Here is a 22,568-nt window from a genome sequence, read left to right as displayed (position 1 = left end):
GGCGTCTTCAGTAATGCGGACGTTGTACCGATCCGTTGTGGTGAAGAAGGAGCTGAGCCGGAAGGCAAAGCTCTCAATTTACCGGTCGATCTACGTTCCCATCCTCACCTATGGTCATGAGATTTGGGTCATGACCGAAAGGATAAGATCACGGGTCATCCGATTTAATCACATAATTACACAGTATTCTGGACATCTGTGCTGCTGAATCTTTTGCAATTTGGTCAATTAATAATGGAGAAGTCAAAGTAGAAAGATGGAGGTGGGAAGCGGTGCACTGCAGCTGCCTTTAGCAACACAAACACAGCCGGTGTTTCCTTGTTTAAAATTCCCGAAGGTGAAGCTTTACTATGGAACAGAGCGGTCAAGCGAACATGGTTCCCGACAACATGTGAACCGGCAGGTTTCGGTGAGAAAATTGTGGTAATAAGTCGGCTCTTACCGGAGACATCAGCGGAGATTGCGTCCTGCTGCAGCTGCGTGGCTTCACTCAGAGACACCCGTGGCTACACCCCTTCGACTTTCAGGTACTATATAATCTCACTAAAACACTAGTAACACAATAGGCAGATAAGGGATTTTCCAGAATTATCCTAGTAAATGTCTAATAACATCTGAATCGCTCCCACTACCCTCGCCTTTTTTTTTTCTAGTCCTTCACTCTCACTATCCTCATCCACAAATCTTTCATCCTCGCTCAAATTAATGGGAAAATTGTCGCTTTCTCGGTCCGAATCGCTCTAGCTGCTGGTGGCCATGATTGTAAACAATGTGAGGATGTGAGGAGCTTCACAACCTGTGACGTCATGCACACATCGTCTGCTACTTCTGGTACAGGCAAGGCTTTTTACTAGCCACCAAAAGTTGCAAACTTTATCGTCGATGTTCTTTACTAAATCCTTTCAGCAAAAATATGGCAATATCGCGAAATGATCAAGTATGACACATAGAATGGACCTGCTATCCCCGTTTAAATAGGAAAAATCTCATTTCAGTAGGCCTTTAAACTGTGGAACATTGATCAAAAGGTGACCCAAGACTTTTGCACAGTACATTTAACTGTTTTTATAAGACGCCTACAAATAAAGACCAACTCTTCATCACGCCACTGTCTCCGCCTCCGAAGCTTTCAAATCGCATTATTGTTTTTTCTTTTTCTTTTTCATGTCGTTTCTTGCATTAGCGTCAAGGCGCCGGCTGACATGTGTCGGCGCCACATTAGTGTCACGCGTCCTCGCTCGATGTTTGCTCGACGGATGACTTCATCGTCAACACCGTCGTCGCTTGCACACGCGGCGCAGCTGTCAAACGGCAGCGTCGTCCTCATCATCACATCACAGACTTTCTGTTGGCGTTTCATCGCGGAAAAAAACAAAAAAACGGGAAGCCCAAACTTGTGGAAATTACTTATTCGGGTTATTTTTAGTCTTCTCACTATGGATGGAACGGCGCAGCACCAAAGGAATGAAAAATAATTCAAACCAAAACAAGCCTCTGCTCTCCGAGGAAGAAGTACATTTTTGATTTGTATTACGTTTAATGTATTTTTAATTGCTTTTGATGGGCTATTATTCAACCCAGTGCTGCTTTTAGTTTCCTCACTTTCACTTTTCTGGCCATCATTTCCATGTACTGTCAGCCCTTGTTAATCGTGGCTAATTGGTCACTGGAACTTTTCACAAAGTAGGAGTATTATTACTAAATCATACAAACCCCGTTTCCATATGAGTTGGGAAATTGTGTTAGATGTAAATATAAACGGAATACAATGATTTGCAAATCCTTTTCAACCCATATTCAGTTAAATATGCTACAAAGACAAGATATTTGATGTTCCAACTGATAAACATTTTTAATTTTTTTGCAAATAATCATTAACTTTAGAATTTGATGCCAGCAACACGTGACAAAGAAGTTGGGAAAGGTTTGCAATAAATACTGATAAAGTTGAGGGGTGCTCATCAAACACTTATTTGGAACATCCCACAGGTGTGCAGGCTAATTGGGAACAGGTGGGTGCCATGATTGGGTATAAAAACAGCTGCCCAAAAAATGCTCAGTCTTTCACAAGAAAGGATGGGGCGAGGTACACCCCTTTGTCCACAACTGTGTGAACAAATAGTCAAACAGTTTAACAACGTTTCTCAAAGTGCAATTGCAAGAAATTTAGGGATTTCAACATCTACGGTCCATAATATCATCAAAAGGTTCAGAGAATCTGGGGAAATCACTCCACGTAAGCGGTGTGGCCGGAAACCAACATTGAATGACCGTGACCTTCGATCCCTCAGACAGCACTGTATCAAAAATTGACATTAATCTATAAAGGATATCACCACATGGGCTCAGGAACAATTCAGAAAACCACTGTCACTAAATACAGTTGGTCGCTACATCGCTAAGTGCAAGTTAGAGCTCCAGTATGCAAAGCGAAAGCCATTTATCAACAACATCCAGAAACGCCGTAGGCTTCTCTGGGCCCGAGATCATCTAAGATGGACTGATGCAAAGTGGAAAAGTGTTCTGTGGTCTGACGAGTCCACATTTCAAATTGTTTTAGGAAATATTCAACATTGTGTCATCCGGACCAAAGGGGAAGCGAACCATCCAGACTGTTATAGACGCAAAGTTCAAAAGCTATCATCTGCATTAGTGCCCAAGGCATGGGTAACTTACACATCTGTGAAGGCACCATTAATGCTGAAAGTTACATACAGGTTTTGGAACAACATATGCTGCCATCTAAGCGCTGTCTTTTTCATGGACGCCCCAGCTTATTTCAGCAAGAAAAGGCCAAGCCACATTCAGCACGTGTTACAACAGCGTGGCTTTGTAAAAAAAGAGTGTGGGTACTTTCCTGGCCCCCCTGCAGTCCAGACCTGTCTCCCATCGAAAATGTGTGGCACATTATGAAGCGTAAAATACGACAGCGGAGACCCCGGACTGTTGAACGACAAGAAGCTCTACACAAAAAAAGAATAGAAAAGAATTCCACTTTCAAAGCTTCAACAATTAGTTTCCTCAGTTGCCAAACGTTTATTGAGTGTTGTTAAAAGAAAAGGTGATGTAACACAGTGGTGAACATGCCCTTTCCCAACTACTTTGGCACATGTTGCAGCCGTGAAAGTTCATTTTTATTTGCAAAAAAAAAATAAAGTTTATGAGTTTGAACATCAAATATCTTGTCTTTGTAGTGCATTCCATTGAATATGGGTTGAAAATGATTTGCAAATCATTGTATTCTGTTTATATTTACATCTAACACAATTTCCCAACTCATATGGAAACAGGCTTTGTATTACAGTTAGAGCATATATAAACAAACATCTCAAGGTTTTTAAACATAAATAATGTCCTCTAAACATAAAAAACACGCTTATAGTCACTTTTACACTCCGTTCGCCCAACATAGTAGCCTTGAGTGTGTTCTGCTGTAGATTTCAGTCCTCACTGATAGGATCCTCCATTGCTATGGTTGTCACCCGGCCACTACAACACAGTAACGACATCCATCCATCCATCCATCCATGTTCTACCGCTTGTCCGTTTCAGAGTCGCAGGGGTTGTTTGAGCCTATCTCAGCTGCATTTGGGCGGTAGGCGGGGTACACCCTGGACAAGTCACCACCTCATCACAGGGCCAAAACAGATAGACAACATTCACACTCACATTGAATGTGTCATTGATAAATTTTAATTTTAATTAAATAGATAGTAATTGTGTGTTATGGTTTGCAGAGGGGAGATGACGGCAGACACCAGAGGGGGGGTTGTTCAATAATATATTATATATAGTTAATATATATAATAAAACATCCATCCATCCAATTTCAGATAGACAGACAACATTCACACTCACATTCACACACTAGGGCCAATTTAGTGTTGCCAATCATAATAATTAAACAATAGTGCAGTGTAAAACAGCACATTAATATAAACAAGTATAAAATAATTATAGTTGCATATTACTTACACATACAAACTCTCCAAGACAGAAGTGTATTAGAAACTATTCAGTAACAAACGTGTCCGCATCTTTCATTTGCGTCATTACCTAATTTCATGAATTATTGTGGCCACTACGCATATCCAAAAAAAACTGTTTAAAGATGGTTAATAATAAATGTGTTAGTGTTTTTATACCTACCATTGTTCTCTGTTTGACTCATTTCACTTGATCAAGCCTTTTCTCACACTCCACACTACAAAATGAGAACAATATTTATGATTCATACTGATCTGATCGGATCAATATAAGTATCGTCCAACACTTAAATTTCTAATATTGTAAGTGAAATTGTTGTATTGAGACAGCCCTCATTTCTACACAATAAGCTGGCATATTTTAGACAGAAACCTATAAATGGTTATTAATGTTCTTCTTTTGACGGGAAGGGCTTTTAATTCATAATACACATTTATGAATTCCAAACTGTAGTGTTAAGCAAAGATTAAAATGTCAAAAGATAAAAAAGTTATTGCCTTTTTAAAAAAAGGGTTGATATAATTCTGACAAGTCCTGTCTAAAACTATTATAATTTTATTTGATAATTTATGGGTCATTTTTGCAACTGTCTTTTCATTATTTTATCCCTATCTAATCCTGTATTATTTATGAAGATTTTGTGTTTTCATGTTCAAACGTAAACTGCTCATCATATCAATGATGTTGCATAGAAAGTGCATTTTTCCATATTGTTCAATGGATTGATTTTTTTTAAAGTGCCAAGGAGAAGCCAGAGCTTGAAAATATTCCATTGTTAAAGTCTTATTCTTGCAAACACTTGGCTTTGCTGGTGAAATACATAAAGGAACAGAAACCAAAGCAGCTAAGCAGTTTTATGTGTGTTTGTTTTTTTCTTTACTGTGCGCAAAATAAAACCGAACCTGTCCCAGCAGGCACAAGACATTGATACAACGTTGATTCTACATACATGTCCTTTAAAACTGACTTTGATACATCGTTGCAAAATAGTAAACTGAGACAACATTGACATCTATTGTTGGATCCACGTTGTTGGTTGGGAAATGACCAAAATTCAATGGTCAGTTCAACGTCAGAACCTGACATTGAATAAAAGTTGTCAAAAAGCATGTTGTTTTAATGTTGTATTTGTGTTGTAGAATTATGGTTGGAAAATGACCAAATTTCAATGGTCAGTTCAACGTCAGAACCCAACATTGATTCAACGTTGTCAAAAATGATGTTGTTTCAACGTTGTATTTGTGTTGTAGAATATTGGTGGGAAAATGACCAAATTTCAATCGTTAGTTCAACGTCAGAACTCAACATTGATTGAACGTCATCAGAAAGCATGTTGTTTCAACGTTGTATTTGTGTTGTACAAATTATGGTCGGAAAATGACCAAATTTCAATGGTTAGATCAACGTCAGAACCCAATATTGATTAAACGTTGTCAAAACGCATGTTGTTTCAACGTTGTATTTGTGTTGTAGAATATGGGTGGGAAAATGACCAAATTTCGATGGTCAGTTCAACGTCAGAACCCAACATTGATTCAACATTGTCAAAAAGCATGTTGTTTCAATGTTGTATTTGTGTTGTAGAATTATGGTCGGAAAATTACCAAATTTCAATGGTCATTTCAACGTCAGAACCTAATATTGATTGGACGTTGTCAAAAAGCATGTTGTTTCCACGTTGTATTTGTGTTGTGGAATTAGGTTTGGGAAACGACCAAATTTCAATGGTCAGATCAACGTCAGAAGCCAGTATTGATTAAACGTTGTCAAAAAGCATGTTGTTTCAACGTTGTATTTGTGTTGTAGAATTATGGTTGGAAAATGACCCAATTTCAATGGTCAGTTCAACGTCAGAACCCAATATTGATTCAACGTTGTCAAAAAGCATGTTGTTTCAACTTTGTATTTGTGTTGTTTAATATTGGTGGGGAACGGACCAAATTTCAACGGTCAGATCAGAGTCAGAATCCAACATTGATTAAAGGTTGTCAAAAAGCATGTTGTTTCAACGCTGTATTTGTGTTGAAGAATTTTGGTCGGAAAATGACCAAATTTCAATGGTCATTTCAACGTCAGAACCTAACATTGATTGGACGTTGTCAAAAAGCATGTTGTTTCAACGTTGTATTTGTGTTGTGGAATTAGGTTTGGGAAACGACCAAATTTCAATGCTCAGTTCAACGTCAGAACCCAACATTGATTGAACGTTGTCAAAAAGCATGTTGTTTAAAAGTTGTATTTGTGCTGTAGAATTATGGTTGAAAAATTAAAAAATTTCAATGGTCAGATTAGCGTCAAAACCTAACTTTGATTAAACGTCGTCAGAAAGCATGTTGTTTAAACGTTGTATTTGTGTTGTAGAATTATGGTCGGAAAATGACCAAATTTCAATGCTCAGTTCAACGTCAGAACCCAACATTGATTAAACGTTGTCAAAAAGCATGTTGTTTCAACTTTGTATTTGTGTTGTAGAATCATGGTCGGAAAACGACCAAATTTCAATGGTCAGATCAACGTCAGAAGCCAGTATTGATTAAACGTTGTCAAAAAGCATGTTGTTTCAACGTTGTATTTGTGTTGTAGAATTATGGTTGGAAAATGACCAAATTTCAATGGTCAGATCAACGTCAGATCCCAACATTAATTGAACGTCATCAGAAAGCATGTTGTTTCAACGTTGTATTTGTTTTGTACAAATTATGGTCGGAAAATGACCAAATTTCAATGGTCAGATCATCGTCAGAACCCAATATTGATTAAACGTTGTCAAAAAGCATGTTGTTTCAACGTTGTATTTGTGTTGTAGAATATGGGTGGGAAAATGACCACATTTCGATGGTCAGTTCAACATCGGAACCCAACATTGATTCAACATTGTCAAAAAGCATGTTGTTTCAATGTTGTATTTGTGTTGTAGAATTATGGTTGGAAAATGACCAAATTTCAATGGTCAGTTCAATGTCAGAACCCAACATTGATTCAACGTTGTCAAAAATCATGTTGTTTCAACGTTGTATTTGTGTTGTAGAATATTGGTGGGAAAATGACCAAATTTCAATTGTTAGTTCAACGTCAGAACTCAACATTGATTGAACGTCATCAGAAAGCATGTTGTTTCAACGTTGTATTTGTGTTGTACAAATTATGGTCGGAAAATGACCAAATTTCAATGGTTAGATCAACGTCAGAACCCAATATTGATTAAACGTTGTCAAAAAGCATGTTGTTTCAACGTTGTATTTGTGTTGTAGAATATGGGTGGGAAAATGACCAAATTTCGATGGTCAGTTCAACGTCAGAACCCAACATTGATTAAACGTTGTCAAAAAGCATGTTGTTTTAACGTTAAATTTAAGTTGCTCAACGTCAGGACTTAATTCAACAAGTTCTCAACATTGTTTTAATGTCTTGTGTCTGCTGGGGTGACTTGACCAACCCCTAATTATGGTGGTGTATTGTTACACCACCACTATATATTATAAATAGCATATATGGCCTTTCAGATTAGCCTTACCCTTTTGTTTTTGTTTTTTTCTGACTTGATTCATCTCACCGTTTTATTACCAGTCTCTAATTAATCTTTTTTTTATTGCTTTGGACTTGATGAAATTGATTCACGCGCTGGGGTTAATGTGCCAAGAAAGCAGCAGAGCTCACAACAAGATGGCAAACAACGGGACGACAAACTCAGCAGGCGCTTGATTATTAGCTAAGGTCGTTTATTTGCTGAGTCAGCGCTTTCTTTCTTCTTGGCGCCGCTCTAACGAGGACTCTTGCAGATTAACGTCAACACGGGACAAAGAACTGAGTCCCAGGACATTTCCAACTTCCAGAAATATTATTCATGCCACAACAAGAACCATATGAGTTTTTAAAAAGGATATCAGATGATAAAATGCAAAGTCATTGACAGAGTTTCAGTTTGTTTATTTTTTCTGCATAGGAGAAAAAACCGGAAATGGTACCTGGGAACCAAACTGGCCGATTTCCTGTACGTCTTACATTCTAAGCTCTGTGAGGATTATTTACATTTTGACCAAGGTATATGCCGGCAAGAGTCAGTAACGTTTTAAGTATGTTAAAGCCCTCAAAAATGCTAAAGGAATTTGCCGGAAATAATAATATTAATAACCCAACAGTAAAGAATAACAATCGGACAAAACAATTTAATTTTTTTTTAGTTTTAATGACTCACAGGAGCTTTGACAGCGACTCGAGTTTCACTGACTGATCAGTGCTTGACAAATACTCAAGCTTCACTGATTCATAGGTGCTTCGACAAAGACTTGAGTTTCACTGACTCCTTGGTGCTTGACAGAGACTCGGGTATCACTGATTCACTGGTGCTTCGACAAAGACTTGAGTTTCACTGACTCCTTGGTGCTTGACAGAGACTCGGGTATCACTGATTCACTGGTGCTTCGACAAAGACTCGAGTTTCACTGATTCACAAGTGCTCAGCAAAGACTCGAGTTTCACTGATTTATGAGTACTCAAAGACTTAAGTTTCAGGGACTCATGGGTGCTTCGACAAACACTCGAGTTTCACTGACTCATGGGTAATTTAACAGACTCAAATTTAATTGACTCACAGGTACTTGCCAAAGACTCAAGTTTCATTGACTCATGGGTGCTTTGACAAAGACACAAGTTTTACTGATTCATGGGTGCTTCAACAAATATTCGAGTTTCACTGACTCGCATGTGCTTTGACGAAGACTCTTGTTTCACTGACTCCTTGGTGGTTGACAGAGACTCGGGTTTCACTGATTCACTAGTACTTCGACAAAGAATCGAGTTTCACTGATTTATGGATACTCAACAAAGATTTGAGCTTCACCGACTCACAGGTTCCTCGACTAAGACTCAACTTTCACTGATTTATGGATAGTCAATAAAGATTTGAGCTTCACCGACTCACAGGTTCCTTGACTAAGACTCAACTTTTACTGATTCACAAGTGCTTGGCAAAGACTCGAGTTTCACTGATTCATAGGTGCTTCAACAAATACTCAAGTTTCACTGATTCATAGGTGCTTCAACAAAGACTCAAGTTTCACTGACTCATAGGTACTCGCCAAAGACTCAAGTTTCACTGATTCGTGGGCGCATCAACAAAGGTTCGAGTTTCACTGACTCGTGAGTGCTTTAACGAAGACTCTTGTTTCACTGACTCCTTGGTGCTTGACAGAGACTCGGGTATCACTGATTTACTGGTGCATTGACAAAGACTCAAGTTTCACTAATTCACAAGTGCTCGGCAAAGACTCGAGTTTCACTGATTCATAGGTGCTTCAACAAAGATTCAAGTTTCACTGACTCATAGGTACTCGCCATAGACTCAAGTTTCACTGATTCGTGGGTGCATCAACAAAGGTTTGAGTTTCACTGACTCGCGAGTGCTTCAACGAAGACTCGTGTTTCACTGACTCCTTGGTGCTTGACAGAGTCTCTGGTATCACTGATTCACTGGTGCTTTGACAAAGACTCAAGTTTCACTAATTCACAAGTGCTCGGCAAAGACTCGAGTTTCACTGATTTATGAGTACTCAAAGACTTAAGTTTCAGGGACTCATGGGAGCTTCGACAAAGACTCGAGTTTCTCTGACTCATGGGTATTTTAACAGACTCAAATTTAATTGACTCACAGGTACTCGCCAAAGACTCAAGTTTCACTGATTCATGTGTGCTTCAACAAATATTCGAGTTTCATTGACTCGCGGGTGCTTTGACAAAGACTCGTGTTTCACTGACTCACGGGTGCTTTACGGATACTCGGGTATCACTGATTCACTGGTGCTTCGACAAAAAATCGAGTTTCACTGATTTATGGATACTCAACAAAGATTTGAGCTTCACCGACTCACAGGTGCCTTGACTAAGACTCAACTTTCACTTATTCACAAAGACTCGAGGTTCTCTGATTCATAGGTGCTTCAAAAAAAACTTGAGTTTCACTGACTCATGGCTATTTTGACGGACTCAAATTTCACTGAATCACAGGCATTCGCCAAAGACTCAAGTTTCACTGACTCACGGGTGCTTTAACAAAGACTCAAGTCTCACTGATTCATAGGTGCTTCAACAAAGACTCGAGTTTCACTGACTCGCGAGTTCTTTAACGAAGACTCGTGTTTCACTGACTCCTCGGTGCTTGACAGAGACTCAGGTATCACTAATTCACTGGTTCTTTGACAAAGACTCAAGTTTCACTGATTCACAAGTGTTCGGCAAAGACTGGAGTTTCACTAATTTATGGGTACTTAAAGACTTAAGTTTTACGGACTCATGGGTGCTTCGACAAAGACTCGGGTTTCACTGACTCGTGGGTATTTTGACGGACTCAAATTTCACTGATTCATAGGTGCTTCAAAAAATTATAACCAGTGTGTGAGTGTGTGTGGGTGTGTGTGTGGGTGTGTGTGTCAATGTCTTGCTCTCCATCACTGCATGTTTTTCATTGAACAATTTAGGAGGCTCCAGCACCCTCCGTGACACCATAAAAGGACAAGCGGTAGAAAATGGATGGATGGAATTTAGTTGTGACAAGAAAAGGTTATTCCTAAGCTTTCAGCTGGGGAGCAGTCCAGGCACCTCAACTAACCGAAAAAGGACTTGTGTGTTGTTTGCAGAGGACACGGCATTTGAGGCGGGGGTGCGAGTCCAAATCCACAGCCAAGCGGAGCCGCCGTTTGTGCACGAGCTGGGTTTCGGCGTGGCGCCCGGCTTTCAGACTTTTGTAGCCACGCAGGAACAGAGGGTAAGACGCCGAATGTGCATGCTTGCTTAACATAAATAAATAAGTAGACCGCATGCCGAAGTCTCAGGCATCAAAACTTTGACTTCACTATACTCTTTGTTTCCGTGGTCCGACATTTTAGCATTTTGCAGCAATTTTAGATGCAGCAAACTCCAACTACCTACGTGGTTTATGTCATGTAACATACGACGACGTAAGATTAAGGACAGGAGGACACAAACATTAGCAAGATGGGCCTAGTCTTGTGATTGGGGTACCAATTCCCGGTACCTGGGAATTGATACCGATACTCAATGGGTACCAGTTTTTGGTATTTTTGTGTGTGTTAAATAAATATTGTTTTTGATTGTACATTTTTTTTTTTTTAATTGCCAAATTTAAAAATATGCAGTATATGATAATGATAACTGCTGTCCAGTTATTATATCTATCAATCAATCAATCCATCAATCAATCAATCAATCAATCAATCAATCAAGCAATGATTACTTATGTAGCCCTAAATCACAAGTGTCTCAAAGGGCTGCACAAGCCACAACGACATCCTCGGCTCAGATCCCACATCAGGACAAGCAAAAACTCAACCCAATGGGATAACAATGAGAAACCTTGGAGGGGACCGCAGATGTGGCGACCGGTGCAATGGACGTCGAGTGGATCTAGCATAATATTGTGAGAGTCTAGTACATAGTGGATCTAACATAATAGTGAGAGTCCGGTCCATACTGGGGCCAACAGGACACCATCCCGAGAGGAGCTTGGTCAGCAGCGCAGAGACGTCCCCAACCGATGCACAGACGAGTGGTCCATCCTGGGTCCCGACCCTGGACAGCCAGCGATTCATCCGTGGCCACCGAACATGTGTCCGGAGGGGGGCAGAGCAGAAAAGAAACGGCAGATAAACTGGCCTAAAAGCGGGGTCTATTCAAAGGCTAAAGTATAAAAATGAGTTTTAAGATTGGACTTCAATGCTTCTACTGTGTCTATATCCTATTTTATTATCAATTTTTTGAGTCTCAAAAAAGTTGCAGTTCCAAGACATTAGGTGGTAGTGATGTACAGTTTATGGTGTGTTGGTTTGGTCTGTGTTGCGCCCTAACAAGTGTTAATACTGTAAGTAGTGTACTTTACACACCAGATGTTTAATAGTGCATCTTAATTGTGGGGTTCGTTAACAAGGAGGTGTTGAAATCGCCATGTAAAATTGCTAATGCTAATCAGTGGCATGTCAATACCAAAGACAATGTAAATTTTTTGAAAAGTGGACACTTACTTTACTTGGGTTTTTTGAGTCAATTGCTTTGTTGGCATCGAGAATTGCAACATTACATAGAGCAGGGGTCCCCAAACTACGGCCCGTGAGCCGGATCCGGCCAGCCAGCGTCCAGAATCCGGCGTGCAGGAAGTCCCAAGTTGAAAAAAAAAAACAACGTTTTTTTTAATTATCATTATTTTTATAATGTGTCCTTTCTAATCCATTTTCTACCACTTGTTACTCTCGGGGTCTCCTAGCCGCTCAACCAAATCATATTGTCTAAAAATGTATATATATATATATATTAGGGCTGTGAATCTTTGGGTGTCCCACAATTCGATTCAATATCGATTCTTGGGGTCACGATTCGATAATATATCGATTTTTTTCAATTCGATTGGATTTTTGTTTCAAAAACAATATTTTTCCGATTGAAAATGATTCAATATGTAGGATTTCAGCAGGATCTACCCTAGTCTGCTGACATGATAGCAGAGTAGTAGATTTTTTTAACAAAGCTTTTATAATTGTAAAGGACAATGTTTTATAAACTGATTGCAATAATGTAAATTTGTTTTAACTATTAAACAAACAAAAAATATGACTTATCGGTATTTTATTTATGTGAAAACATTGGACACAGTGTGTTGTCAAGCTTATGAGATGCGATGCAAGTGTAAGCCACTGTGACACTATTGTTATTTTTTATCATTTTTACAAATGTCTAATGATAATGTCAATGAGGGATTTTTAATCACTGCTATGCTGAAATCATAACTAATATTGATACTGTTATTGATAATATTCATTTTTGTTTCACTACTTTTGGTTTGTTCTGTGTCGTGTTTGTGTCTCCTTTCAATTGCTCTGTTTATTACAGTTCTGAGTGTTGCTGGGTCAGGTTTGGTTTTGGAATTGGATTGCTTTGTTATGGTATTGCTGAGTAGTGGTTTGTTAGAGTTATTAAAAAAAAAAAAATCGATTTTTAAAAAAATTGAATCGATTCTGAATCGCACAACATACTCGATTCGATTCATATTCAAATCGATTTTTTCCCACACCCCTAATATTAGTATATATTCCCAGTACCTGGGGATCGATACCGATACACAATGGTAACAATTGTTGGTACTTTTGTGTGTTTTAAACACATATTTATGGTATTTGATTATTAACATTTTTTTTATTACCACATTTAAATATATATATTTGATAATGATAACTGCTGTCCAGTTTTTGTATCCTGTGTTATTGTCAAATTTTTTGAGTCCCATAAAAAATTTGTGACGTCGCAAGAGACCCCTTCCCTACTGTCATTCCAAAGACGGCGGCTGAGTTATTTTGCTCTTACTGTGTGTAAACCAGGGGTCTTGTTCCACAGCCATACAGATCACACTAATGGTTGTGATATAAAAAAACTTCAACACTCTTAATAATATGTGCCACACTCTGTGAACCCTAACCAAACACATTTCTGGAGAACATACGCCCTGCAACACACCACAAACGCAGCACAACACCTACCCACAATGCAATGCATCCACGACTCCTGGCTACACCGTCCATACACCCGCTGGCACCAAACCCTACCACCCACCCCCCTCCGTGCGTTGGTTGAGGTGGGCGGGGTTGGGGGCGCGTATAGAATGTGCCACAGAGCCAATGCTCTCCAGAAATGTGCTTGGTGAGGGTTCACAGAGTGTGGCGCATATTAGTAAGAGTTTTAAAGTTGTTTATATCACAACCATCAGTGTAAAAGGTATGCATTGCTATCTCGTTTTTAAAGCAGTGACGGGACGCAGACAGCATGGTGTAAAAGTGGGCGCGATGACATGCTGTAGACCAGTGGTCCCCAACCAGCGGTGCCGGGCCAAAGAAGAATTTTTTATCAATTTTTACTTTTAAAAAAATAAAAATAAAATAATTGTTATTATTTTTTTTATTAAATCAACATAAAAAACACAATATACACTTACAATTAGTGCACCAACCACAAAAACGTCCCTTTTTCATGAAAAAAACGTCCCTTTTTCATGACAAACAAAAAAAAATAAAAATTTTTTTTTTTTTTTTTAAAAAGGAGCACCCGCTGGCAACAAACCCTACCACCCACCCCCTTCCGTCCGTTGGTTGAGGTGGGCGGGGTTGGGGGCGCGTTTAGAATGTGCCACAGAGCCAATGCTGTCCAGAAATGTGCTTGGTGAGGGTTCACAGGGTGTGGCGCATATTAGTAAGAGTTTTAAAGTTGTTTATATCACAACCATCAGTGTAAAAGGTATGCATTGCTATTTCGTTTTTAAAGCAGTGAAATGCATGCCTCTGGCCGGGACGCAGACAGCATGGTGTAAAAGTGGGCGCGATGACATGCTGTAGACCAGTGGTCCCCAACCAGCGGTAACGGGCCGTGGCCCGATTGGTACCGGGCCACAGAAGAATTTTTTATCAATTTTGACTTTAAAAAAAAAATAAAAATAAAATAATTGCTATTATTTTTTTTAGTTTGTTATCAAATCAACATAAAAAACACAATATACACTTACAATTATTGCACCAACCACAAAAACGTCCCTTTTTCATGACAAAAACGTCCCTTTTTCATGACAAACATCCATCCATCCATTTTCTACCGCTTATTTCCTTTCGGGGTCGCGGGGGGCGCTGGCGCCTATCTCAGCTTACAATTAGTGCACCAACCACAAAAACGTCCCTTTTTCATGACAAAAACGTCCTTTTTTCATGACAAACAAAAAAAAATTAAAAAATTAAAAAATTTTTAAAAAAGGAGCACTCTCCCCCCCCCTCACCCCGCCTCCCTGGGCCGCGCGACAAAATATTAATGGTTGATCGGTCCGCGGATACAAAAAGGTTGGGGACCACTGCTGTAGACCACCGGGCCGCGGACGCAGAATATTTTTTTATTATTTTAATTTTATTATCACACTCAATTAATTTACTGCATGCCATTGGTAAGCGCAGGGGTGAGAAGAGGTTTTAAAATTATTAACGCCTGCTCACTTTTACCGCATGCTTTGAATAGGCGCAGGGGTGAGAAGAGGTTTTAAATTAATTAGCGCCCAGGCGGCTATTCAAGAAAATACGGTATATATATATATATATATATATATATATATATATATATATATATATATATATATATATATATATCCCATGCGGCCACCCGAGTCAAAAAGTTTGGGGACCCCTGACCTAGAGTCTAGGTAGTTTGGCAGAGTCCGCTCTCAGTGCTGCTGGATTGATCGCCAAGTGCCGAAGTGCGATGAGGTACTATAAGACGGCACCGTTGGATTTTACATGAATCGGCTGGATTCGGTCGGTACCAAAAAAAGGACCCAATATGGTACCCACTCCTGATGCTCCACGCTAACATCACACTCACATTTAAACATCATTCTATGTTGCCATCAGCTCCAAGGTCCGTAGCTGATAGTTAGAAAGTTAGGTAGACTTTATTTTAGGATTTGTAGTGAAGCCTGATTCATCTATTGTTTTGTTACAAAATGGTGGGACTTTGGTGTCCATTATGAGGGATGGTTTTCTTTTATGACTTAATAACAAGCCACAATTTCAAAATGAGCTTCTCCTGTTTGAAAGACCAGCAGCCCCTAACCTTATCTTCAAAGCAGCCGTTTGAGAGATTGAAAAGCGCAGGATTTCATTAAAAAGGATTTTTGCTCCATGGGGACCTTTAACAAACATAAAAGTGGACATTTTCACTTCAATCGATGCAGCCAAATGTCGACCATCTTGACCTCAGTGTTGCTGTTTTCTTCTCCATTTAGTGTTTTCAAGTGAAGGCTTTAGAAATTCATTTTCTGCCCGGGCTCCAACTTGATAGTCGCGTCCTTGTCCGGGTCGCCATTGTTGTGTATTCCCGGCCGAACCTCGCACTCGACCTCGCTTCTGCAGCCGTCTTCAAGCTCTTTGACGTCAGCGTCCAAGTGGCGCCGACACGACTTTGAAAAACGATTAACGGAGTCAGACTGGGACACAAAAAAAAAATGTTATTGAAGCCACGCGGGGTTTTATGAAACAACAACAAGTATTTCTTGTCAAGGTGACAAAAGAGCCTCCAAACAAATGACAAAAAGCAAATAAGAAAAGGACCTTTAAAGCAAATACCCAGGATTTTTACAGTGAACCTTCACCAGATTTCAAAGCTTCACTATATTGCAGATCTTTAATGAAAATTTTACGTATTTTTGCACTATAGTGGCCTTGTGGTTAGAGCAGGCCTGGCCAATTCTTTTGAAAAATATGTCTGGGGGCCCGTATATCTGATTTTTAGGAACACTAATACAAAACCTCACTGATTGAATTCTAAAAACGTGATGACAGACCGCCCCAAAAAATATAATGGAATTTTACATTTTTCTACAAACGATAAAACACTGAATATTGACAACACATGAACGTCACACCCCTCTTGATTGACATAATTTACAACCAAGTGAAACGTGACAAAAGGGTAGAAAATAAACCCGCCTAAAATGTATATATGTATATGTATGTATACATATATATGTATGTATGTATGTATGTATGTATGTATATATACATATGTGTGTGTATATATATATGTGTGCATATATCTATATCTATATATATGTGTATATATATTTATATGTGTATTATGTGTATACATCTATATATATGTATATATTTATATGTGTGTATATACATATATATATATATATATATATATATATATATATACGTTTGGGGACCCTGCCCTCGGTATAAAAATATCTTATTAACAATTCCTATGTCGCATAAATTAACCTCCCGATTTTTGTCATCAACTTCACAAGATGTCAGTTGCTGCATTTGATGATTGGTCAGCCACCAGCAGCATCCTCTAGCTCTGCGTGCGCTTTAAAATGTGGGATGTTGTTGTGAAAAACTGACCAAGCAGTTTGCTCCTTAGCGCTGCTACAACATTGGTTGTGTTGCTGCTACAACATTGGTTGTGTTGCTGCTACAACATTGGTTGTATTGCTGCTACGACGTTGGTTGTGTTGCTGCTACAACATTGGTTGTGTTGCTGCTCAACAATGGTTGTGTTGCTGCTACAGCATTGGTTGTGTTGCTGCTACAACATTGGTTGTGTTGCTGCTACAACATCGGTTGTGTTGCTGCTACAACATTGGTTGTGTTGCTGCTCAACAATGGTTGTGTTGTTGCTACAAAATTGGTCTGTGTTGCTGCTGCAACATTGGTTGTGTTGCTGCTACAATGTTGGTTGTGTTGCTGCTACAACGTTGGTTGTGTTGCTGCTACAAAGTTGGTTGTGTTGCTGCTATAACGTTGGTTGTGCTGCTGCTACAACATCGGTTGTGTTGCTGCTACAACATTGGTTGTGTTGCTGCTACAACGTTGGCTGTGTTGCTGCTACAACCTTGGTTGTGTTGCTGCTGCAACGTTGGTTGTGTTGCTGCTACAACGTAGGTTGTGTTGCTGCTACAACATTGGTTGTGTTGCTACTACCACATTGGTTGTGTTGCTGCTATAACGCTGGTTGTGTTGCTGCTACAACATCGGTTGTTTTGCTGCTACAACATCGGTTGGGTTGCTGCTACAACATCGGTTGTGTTGCTGCTACAACGTCGGTTGTTTTGCTACTACACTGTTGGTTGTGTTGCTGCTACAACATTGGTTGTGTTGCTGCTACAACGTTGGTTGTGTTGCTGCTACAACGTTGGTTGTGTTGCTGCAACAACATTGGTTGTGTTGCTGCTACAACATTGGTTGTGTTGCTGCTACAACGTTGGTTGTGTTGCTGCTACAATGTTGGTTGTGTTGCTGCTACAACATTGGTTGTCTTGCCGCTGCAATGTTGGTTGTGTTGCTGCTGCAACTTTGGTTGTGTTGCTGCTACAAAGTTGGTTGTGTTGCTGCTACAATGTTGGTTGTTTTGCTGCTACAACGTTGGTTGTGTTGCTGCTACAACGTTGGTTATGTTGCTGCTACAACATTGGTTGTGTTGCTGCTACAACGTTGGTTGTTTTGCTGCTACAACGTTGGTTGTGTTGCTGCTACAACGTTGGTTATGTTGCTGCTACAACGTTGGTTGTGTTGCTGCTACAACGTTGGTTGTGTTGCTGCTACAACGTTGGTTGTGTTGCTGCTACAACATTGATTGTGTTGCTGCTACAACGTTGGTTGTGTTGCTGCTACAACGTTGGTTGTGTTGCTGCTGCAACTTTGGTTGTGTTGCTGCTACAACTTTGGTTATGTTGCCGCTGCAACGTTGGTTGTGTTTCCGCTACAACATTGGTTGTGTTGCTGCTACACAGTTGGTTGTGTTGCTGCTACAACGTTGGTTATATTGCTGCTACAACGTTGGTTGTGTTGCTGCTACAACGTTGGTTGTGTTGCTGCTACAACATTGATTGTGTTGCTGCTACAACGTTGGTTGTGTTGCTGCTACAACGTTGGTTGTGTTGCTGCTGCAACTTTGGTTGTGTTGCTGCTACAACTTTGGTTGTGTTGCCGCTGCAACGTTGGTTGTGTTTCCGCTACAACATTGGTTGTGTTGCTGCTACAAAGTTGGTTTTGTTGCTGCTACAACGTTGGTTGTGTTGCTGCTACAAAGCTGGATGTGTTGCTGCTACACAGTTGGTTGTGTTGCTGCTACAATGTTGGTTGTGTTGCTGCTACAAAGTTGGTTGTGTTGCTGCTACAACATTGGTTGTGTTACTGCTATAACATTTGTTGTGTTGCTGCTACAACATCGGTTGTGTTGCTACTACGACGTTGGTTGTGTTGCCGCTACAACATTGGTTGTGTTGTCGCTAAAACATTGGTTGTGTGCTGCTAAAGCATTGGTTGTGTTGCTGCTACAACATTGGTTGTGTTGATGCTCAACAATGGTCGTGTTGCTGTTACAACATTGGTCGTATTGCTGCTACAACTTTGGTTGTGTTGCTGCTACAACGTTGGTTGTGTTGCTGCTGCAACATTGGTTGTGTTGCTGCTGCGTTGTGCTGACACAATTGTTTCTAAACAACAACATGTTCAAAGATAACTACATTTTGTTTCCCCACTTTCTCATGCACCCCTAATCATTATGATAGAGTTGTAAATGACCACATAACAGATGCCAGCTAGTGTGACGGTGCGACAGTACGTTTTGTAAACATCATGTCCTCCATGCCTTAAGAGATGTGCTGGACAATGGGTTGACATGCCGTGGATTTTACCTCATTGGCTAGCAAAATAATTATGGAAAAACAAGCATCCACGTCTTAGTTTGTGTTATATCTGACAGAGATAACTAGTGCAATAGCAAATAATATATGGAATTAATTGTATTTTTACAATATGCCAAAAATCAGCCCATGGGCCACATGGATTACAGTATATGATTAAAAAAAATTGCAAATAATAACGTGCCCAGACTTTCTGTCACCATCTTAAAGTTGAAATATTGATGCTGTGATGTCAAGCCAAGTTACATCAGCGTCAAGTTCCTACCATCTGAACATGGAAATCACATTTAAGCGTCTTAATTATGCCGCAGCGTTGCATTCAAGACCGCTGGGAATTTGGAAATATTCCCAAGTGCACTCATATGTGATCAGCAGGGATGAGTAAATGATGGCATGTGAGGGTATGGCACACTCACTTACTGCGCTGGTACTGCTAGTTTTTCATCATGGTCATCCGGCGTTTGCTGGATTTATTAAAAAGTCACAACACCTGCAAATAAAATATATATATTATATGTTTGTTAAGATCGTATTTGCTGATGCATTAGTGTTCGCTATTCTTCGTGGGGTCCAAAAATTCAAGGACGCCTACATACAGTACAATGAGGGTTGGGTTTTCTGGCACCGACCAAATCCCGCCGTTCTTACCCAAGTACTGATTCACGTAAAATCCATGGTTCGGTACCTGGGTTACGCGTGACGTCACGGCTAGTTACACTTCGGCACTTGGCGATCACTCCAGCAGCACTGAGAGCGGACCCCGCCAAACTACCTCGAGGTAATCTTGACATTTTAATGCCAACAATGAAATTGAATCAAGAAAGGCTCTCGCGTATGTAAAGTAAGGCTTCATTTTTCCAAAAATGCGCTAGCTTGACGCTAACGTACATTAGCTTTGCAGTTGACATGCTACAGATTAGCAATAATAATTTTACATGGCGATTTCAACGCCTCCAAATTTGTTTACAAACAAATTACAACTATAATGCATGTTAAAATCGACAATCTGGTGTTTAATAAGTACAATACTTAAAGTATCAACACTTTTTAGGGCATAATAAAAAACAGCATAAACTATACACTCCTGCATTTAACTTTGAGTGTCATACTTGCAAGTGAGATTTAGAAATGTGAAAATGAAACAAGATATAACAACTGGACAGTAGGGATGTACAGAATACCTTCTCAGTGGCCTAGTGGTTCGAATGTCTGCTCTGAGATCGGTAAGTTGTGAGTTAAAACCAAAGACCATAAAAATGGGACCCATTACCTCCCTGCTCGGCACTCAGGATCAAGGGTTGGCATTGAGTTTTGTCTCTCTTAGAATTGAAAATGTCGAGCAAAGTGAGACCAGCTTGCTAGTAAATAAATACAATTTAAAAGAATAGAGGCAGCTCACTGGTAAGTGCTGCTATTTGATCTATTTTTAGAACAGGCCAGCGGGTTACTCATCTGGTCCTTACGGGCTACCTGGTGCCCGCGGGCACCGAGTTGGTGACCCCGAAACCACACCAAACAACAATGACAAAAATATTTTGGGAGAATATTTGCACCGCAACACAACATAAACACTACGGAACCAATTCCCAGAACTCCCTGCAGCGCCAACTCTTCTGGGACGTCACAATGTAAACAAATGCCATTGGTGGATCTACACCTAACATCCACTGTAATGATACCAAGTACAGGAGTGTATCTAGTCGATACTACTATGATTACATCGATACTTTTTAGCATCACAAAATCTTCTTTTGTTTTTATAAAACGTATATTATGTTTATAAACTCAGGAAATATGTCCCTGGACACATGAGGACTTTGAATATGACCTGTAAATACTTGGTATCGGATTGATACCCAAATTTGTGGTATCATCCAAAAGTAATGTAAAGCATCCAAACAACAGAAGAATAAGTGATTATTACATTTTAACTGAAGTGTAGATAGAACACGCTAAAAGAGAAAGTAAGCAAATACTAACAGTAAATGAACAAGTAGAATAATAATCAATTTTCTACCACTTGTCCCTCATAATGTTGACAAAATAATAGAATGATAAATGCTAAATTAGAGGCCTTTGTTTGCTTACTTACTACTAAAAGACAAGTTGTCTTGTATGTTCACTATTTTATTTAAGGACAAACTTGCAAAATTTTTAATGTACCCTAAGATTTTTTTGTTAAAATAAAGCCAATAATGACATTTTTGTAGTTATTTAGAAAAGTACCAAAAAGTACCGAAATATTTTGGTACCGGTAAAAAAAATATTGGTATCGGGACAACACTACTGGACATCGGCTTTTATAAACAAAAACAACAATGGGGGGGCATAGCTCGGTTGGTTGAGTGGCCGTGCCAGCAACTTGAGGGTTCCGGGTTCGATTCCCGCTTCCGCCATCGTAGTTACTGCCGTTGTGTCCTCGGACAAGACACTTTACCCACCTGCTCCCAGTGACACCCACACTGGTGTAAATGTAACTTAGATAGTGGGTTTCACTATGTAAAGCTCTTTGATTCACTAGAGAAAAGCGCTATAGAAATATAATTCACAATTCACACACATTGGTACCGATTCCCAGGTACTCATCCCTAGACACAGTACAACATTAAGGCATGATACTGTCACAGTGAGTTTGTGACAAACCCCAAGATGCAGAGATGCTGGCAGGCATTGAGCAGGAAAACATGGTTTTAATGTTCAAAAATAAGAAAAGGATCACACGAACCAGAAACCAGGAAGCAGGAACAGGAGTCAGGATCCAGGGAATAGCTGATAGCTTACAGCATACAACGAAACAACACGACAATACTCCAACACAGAGTGGAGGACAAAGCAGGTTTAAATAGTAACTGGCTTATTGACAGCAGGTGTGGCCGAGTGCCATTCAGCCACAGCTGAGGGGACACAGCACTCAGGGCGACGAACAGGAAACAGAACCAAAACAAGAGCGCTGACAGAAAATACAACCAAACACAGAGGAAAAACTAAAACACAACCAAACTGTCAAGGGCAAGCCTGACAGATACATTATACATGATAACACCACATTCCAAATAAAACAACTCTGCCACGTTAATTACTGACAAAAGTAATAATAGTAGCCATAAAAGTCCTGACGAAAAAGGTTCAGAATATCTGCATGAAAGGAAGTTATGAGCCGTAGACAAAACAATAGTCTTTTTTTCATCTTTTACTAAAATATTTCATTCCCAATGACACAACAGCAGGCAGCACAGTGGAAGGGGGGTTAGTGCGTCTGCTTCACAATACAAATGTTCTGGGTTCGAGCCTGGGCTCGGGATCTTTCTGTGTGGAGTTTGTATGTCTTCCCCATGAC

At 39.8% G+C, this 22,568-nt stretch overlaps 1 protein-coding gene across 4 annotated transcripts in view; it reads left to right on the top strand.

The window, feature by feature from the left end:
- asic2 (acid-sensing (proton-gated) ion channel 2) overlaps window positions 1-22,568 on the top strand; it is a 755,611-nt gene that overhangs the window by 686,927 nt on the left and 46,116 nt on the right. For all 4 annotated transcript variants that reach the window (XR_009807424.1, XM_061905484.1, XM_061905483.1 and 1 more), the window contains one exon: window positions 10,620-10,747. Coding sequence is in view for 3 of the 4 variants with exons in the window: in XM_061905484.1 (XP_061761468.1) it covers window positions 10,620-10,747 (128 nt within the window). In the remaining variant the exon portion in view is untranslated. The remainder of the gene's footprint in view (window positions 1-10,619; window positions 10,748-22,568) is intronic.

The sequence above is a fragment of the Nerophis ophidion genome, linkage group LG07 (genome assembly GCF_033978795.1).
Source record: "Nerophis ophidion isolate RoL-2023_Sa linkage group LG07, RoL_Noph_v1.0, whole genome shotgun sequence".
Classification (NCBI taxonomy): Eukaryota; Metazoa; Chordata; class Actinopteri; order Syngnathiformes; family Syngnathidae; genus Nerophis; species Nerophis ophidion.
The sequence above is the reverse complement of the archived record's forward strand: the minus strand, read 5'-3'. Positions and strand labels throughout refer to the sequence as shown.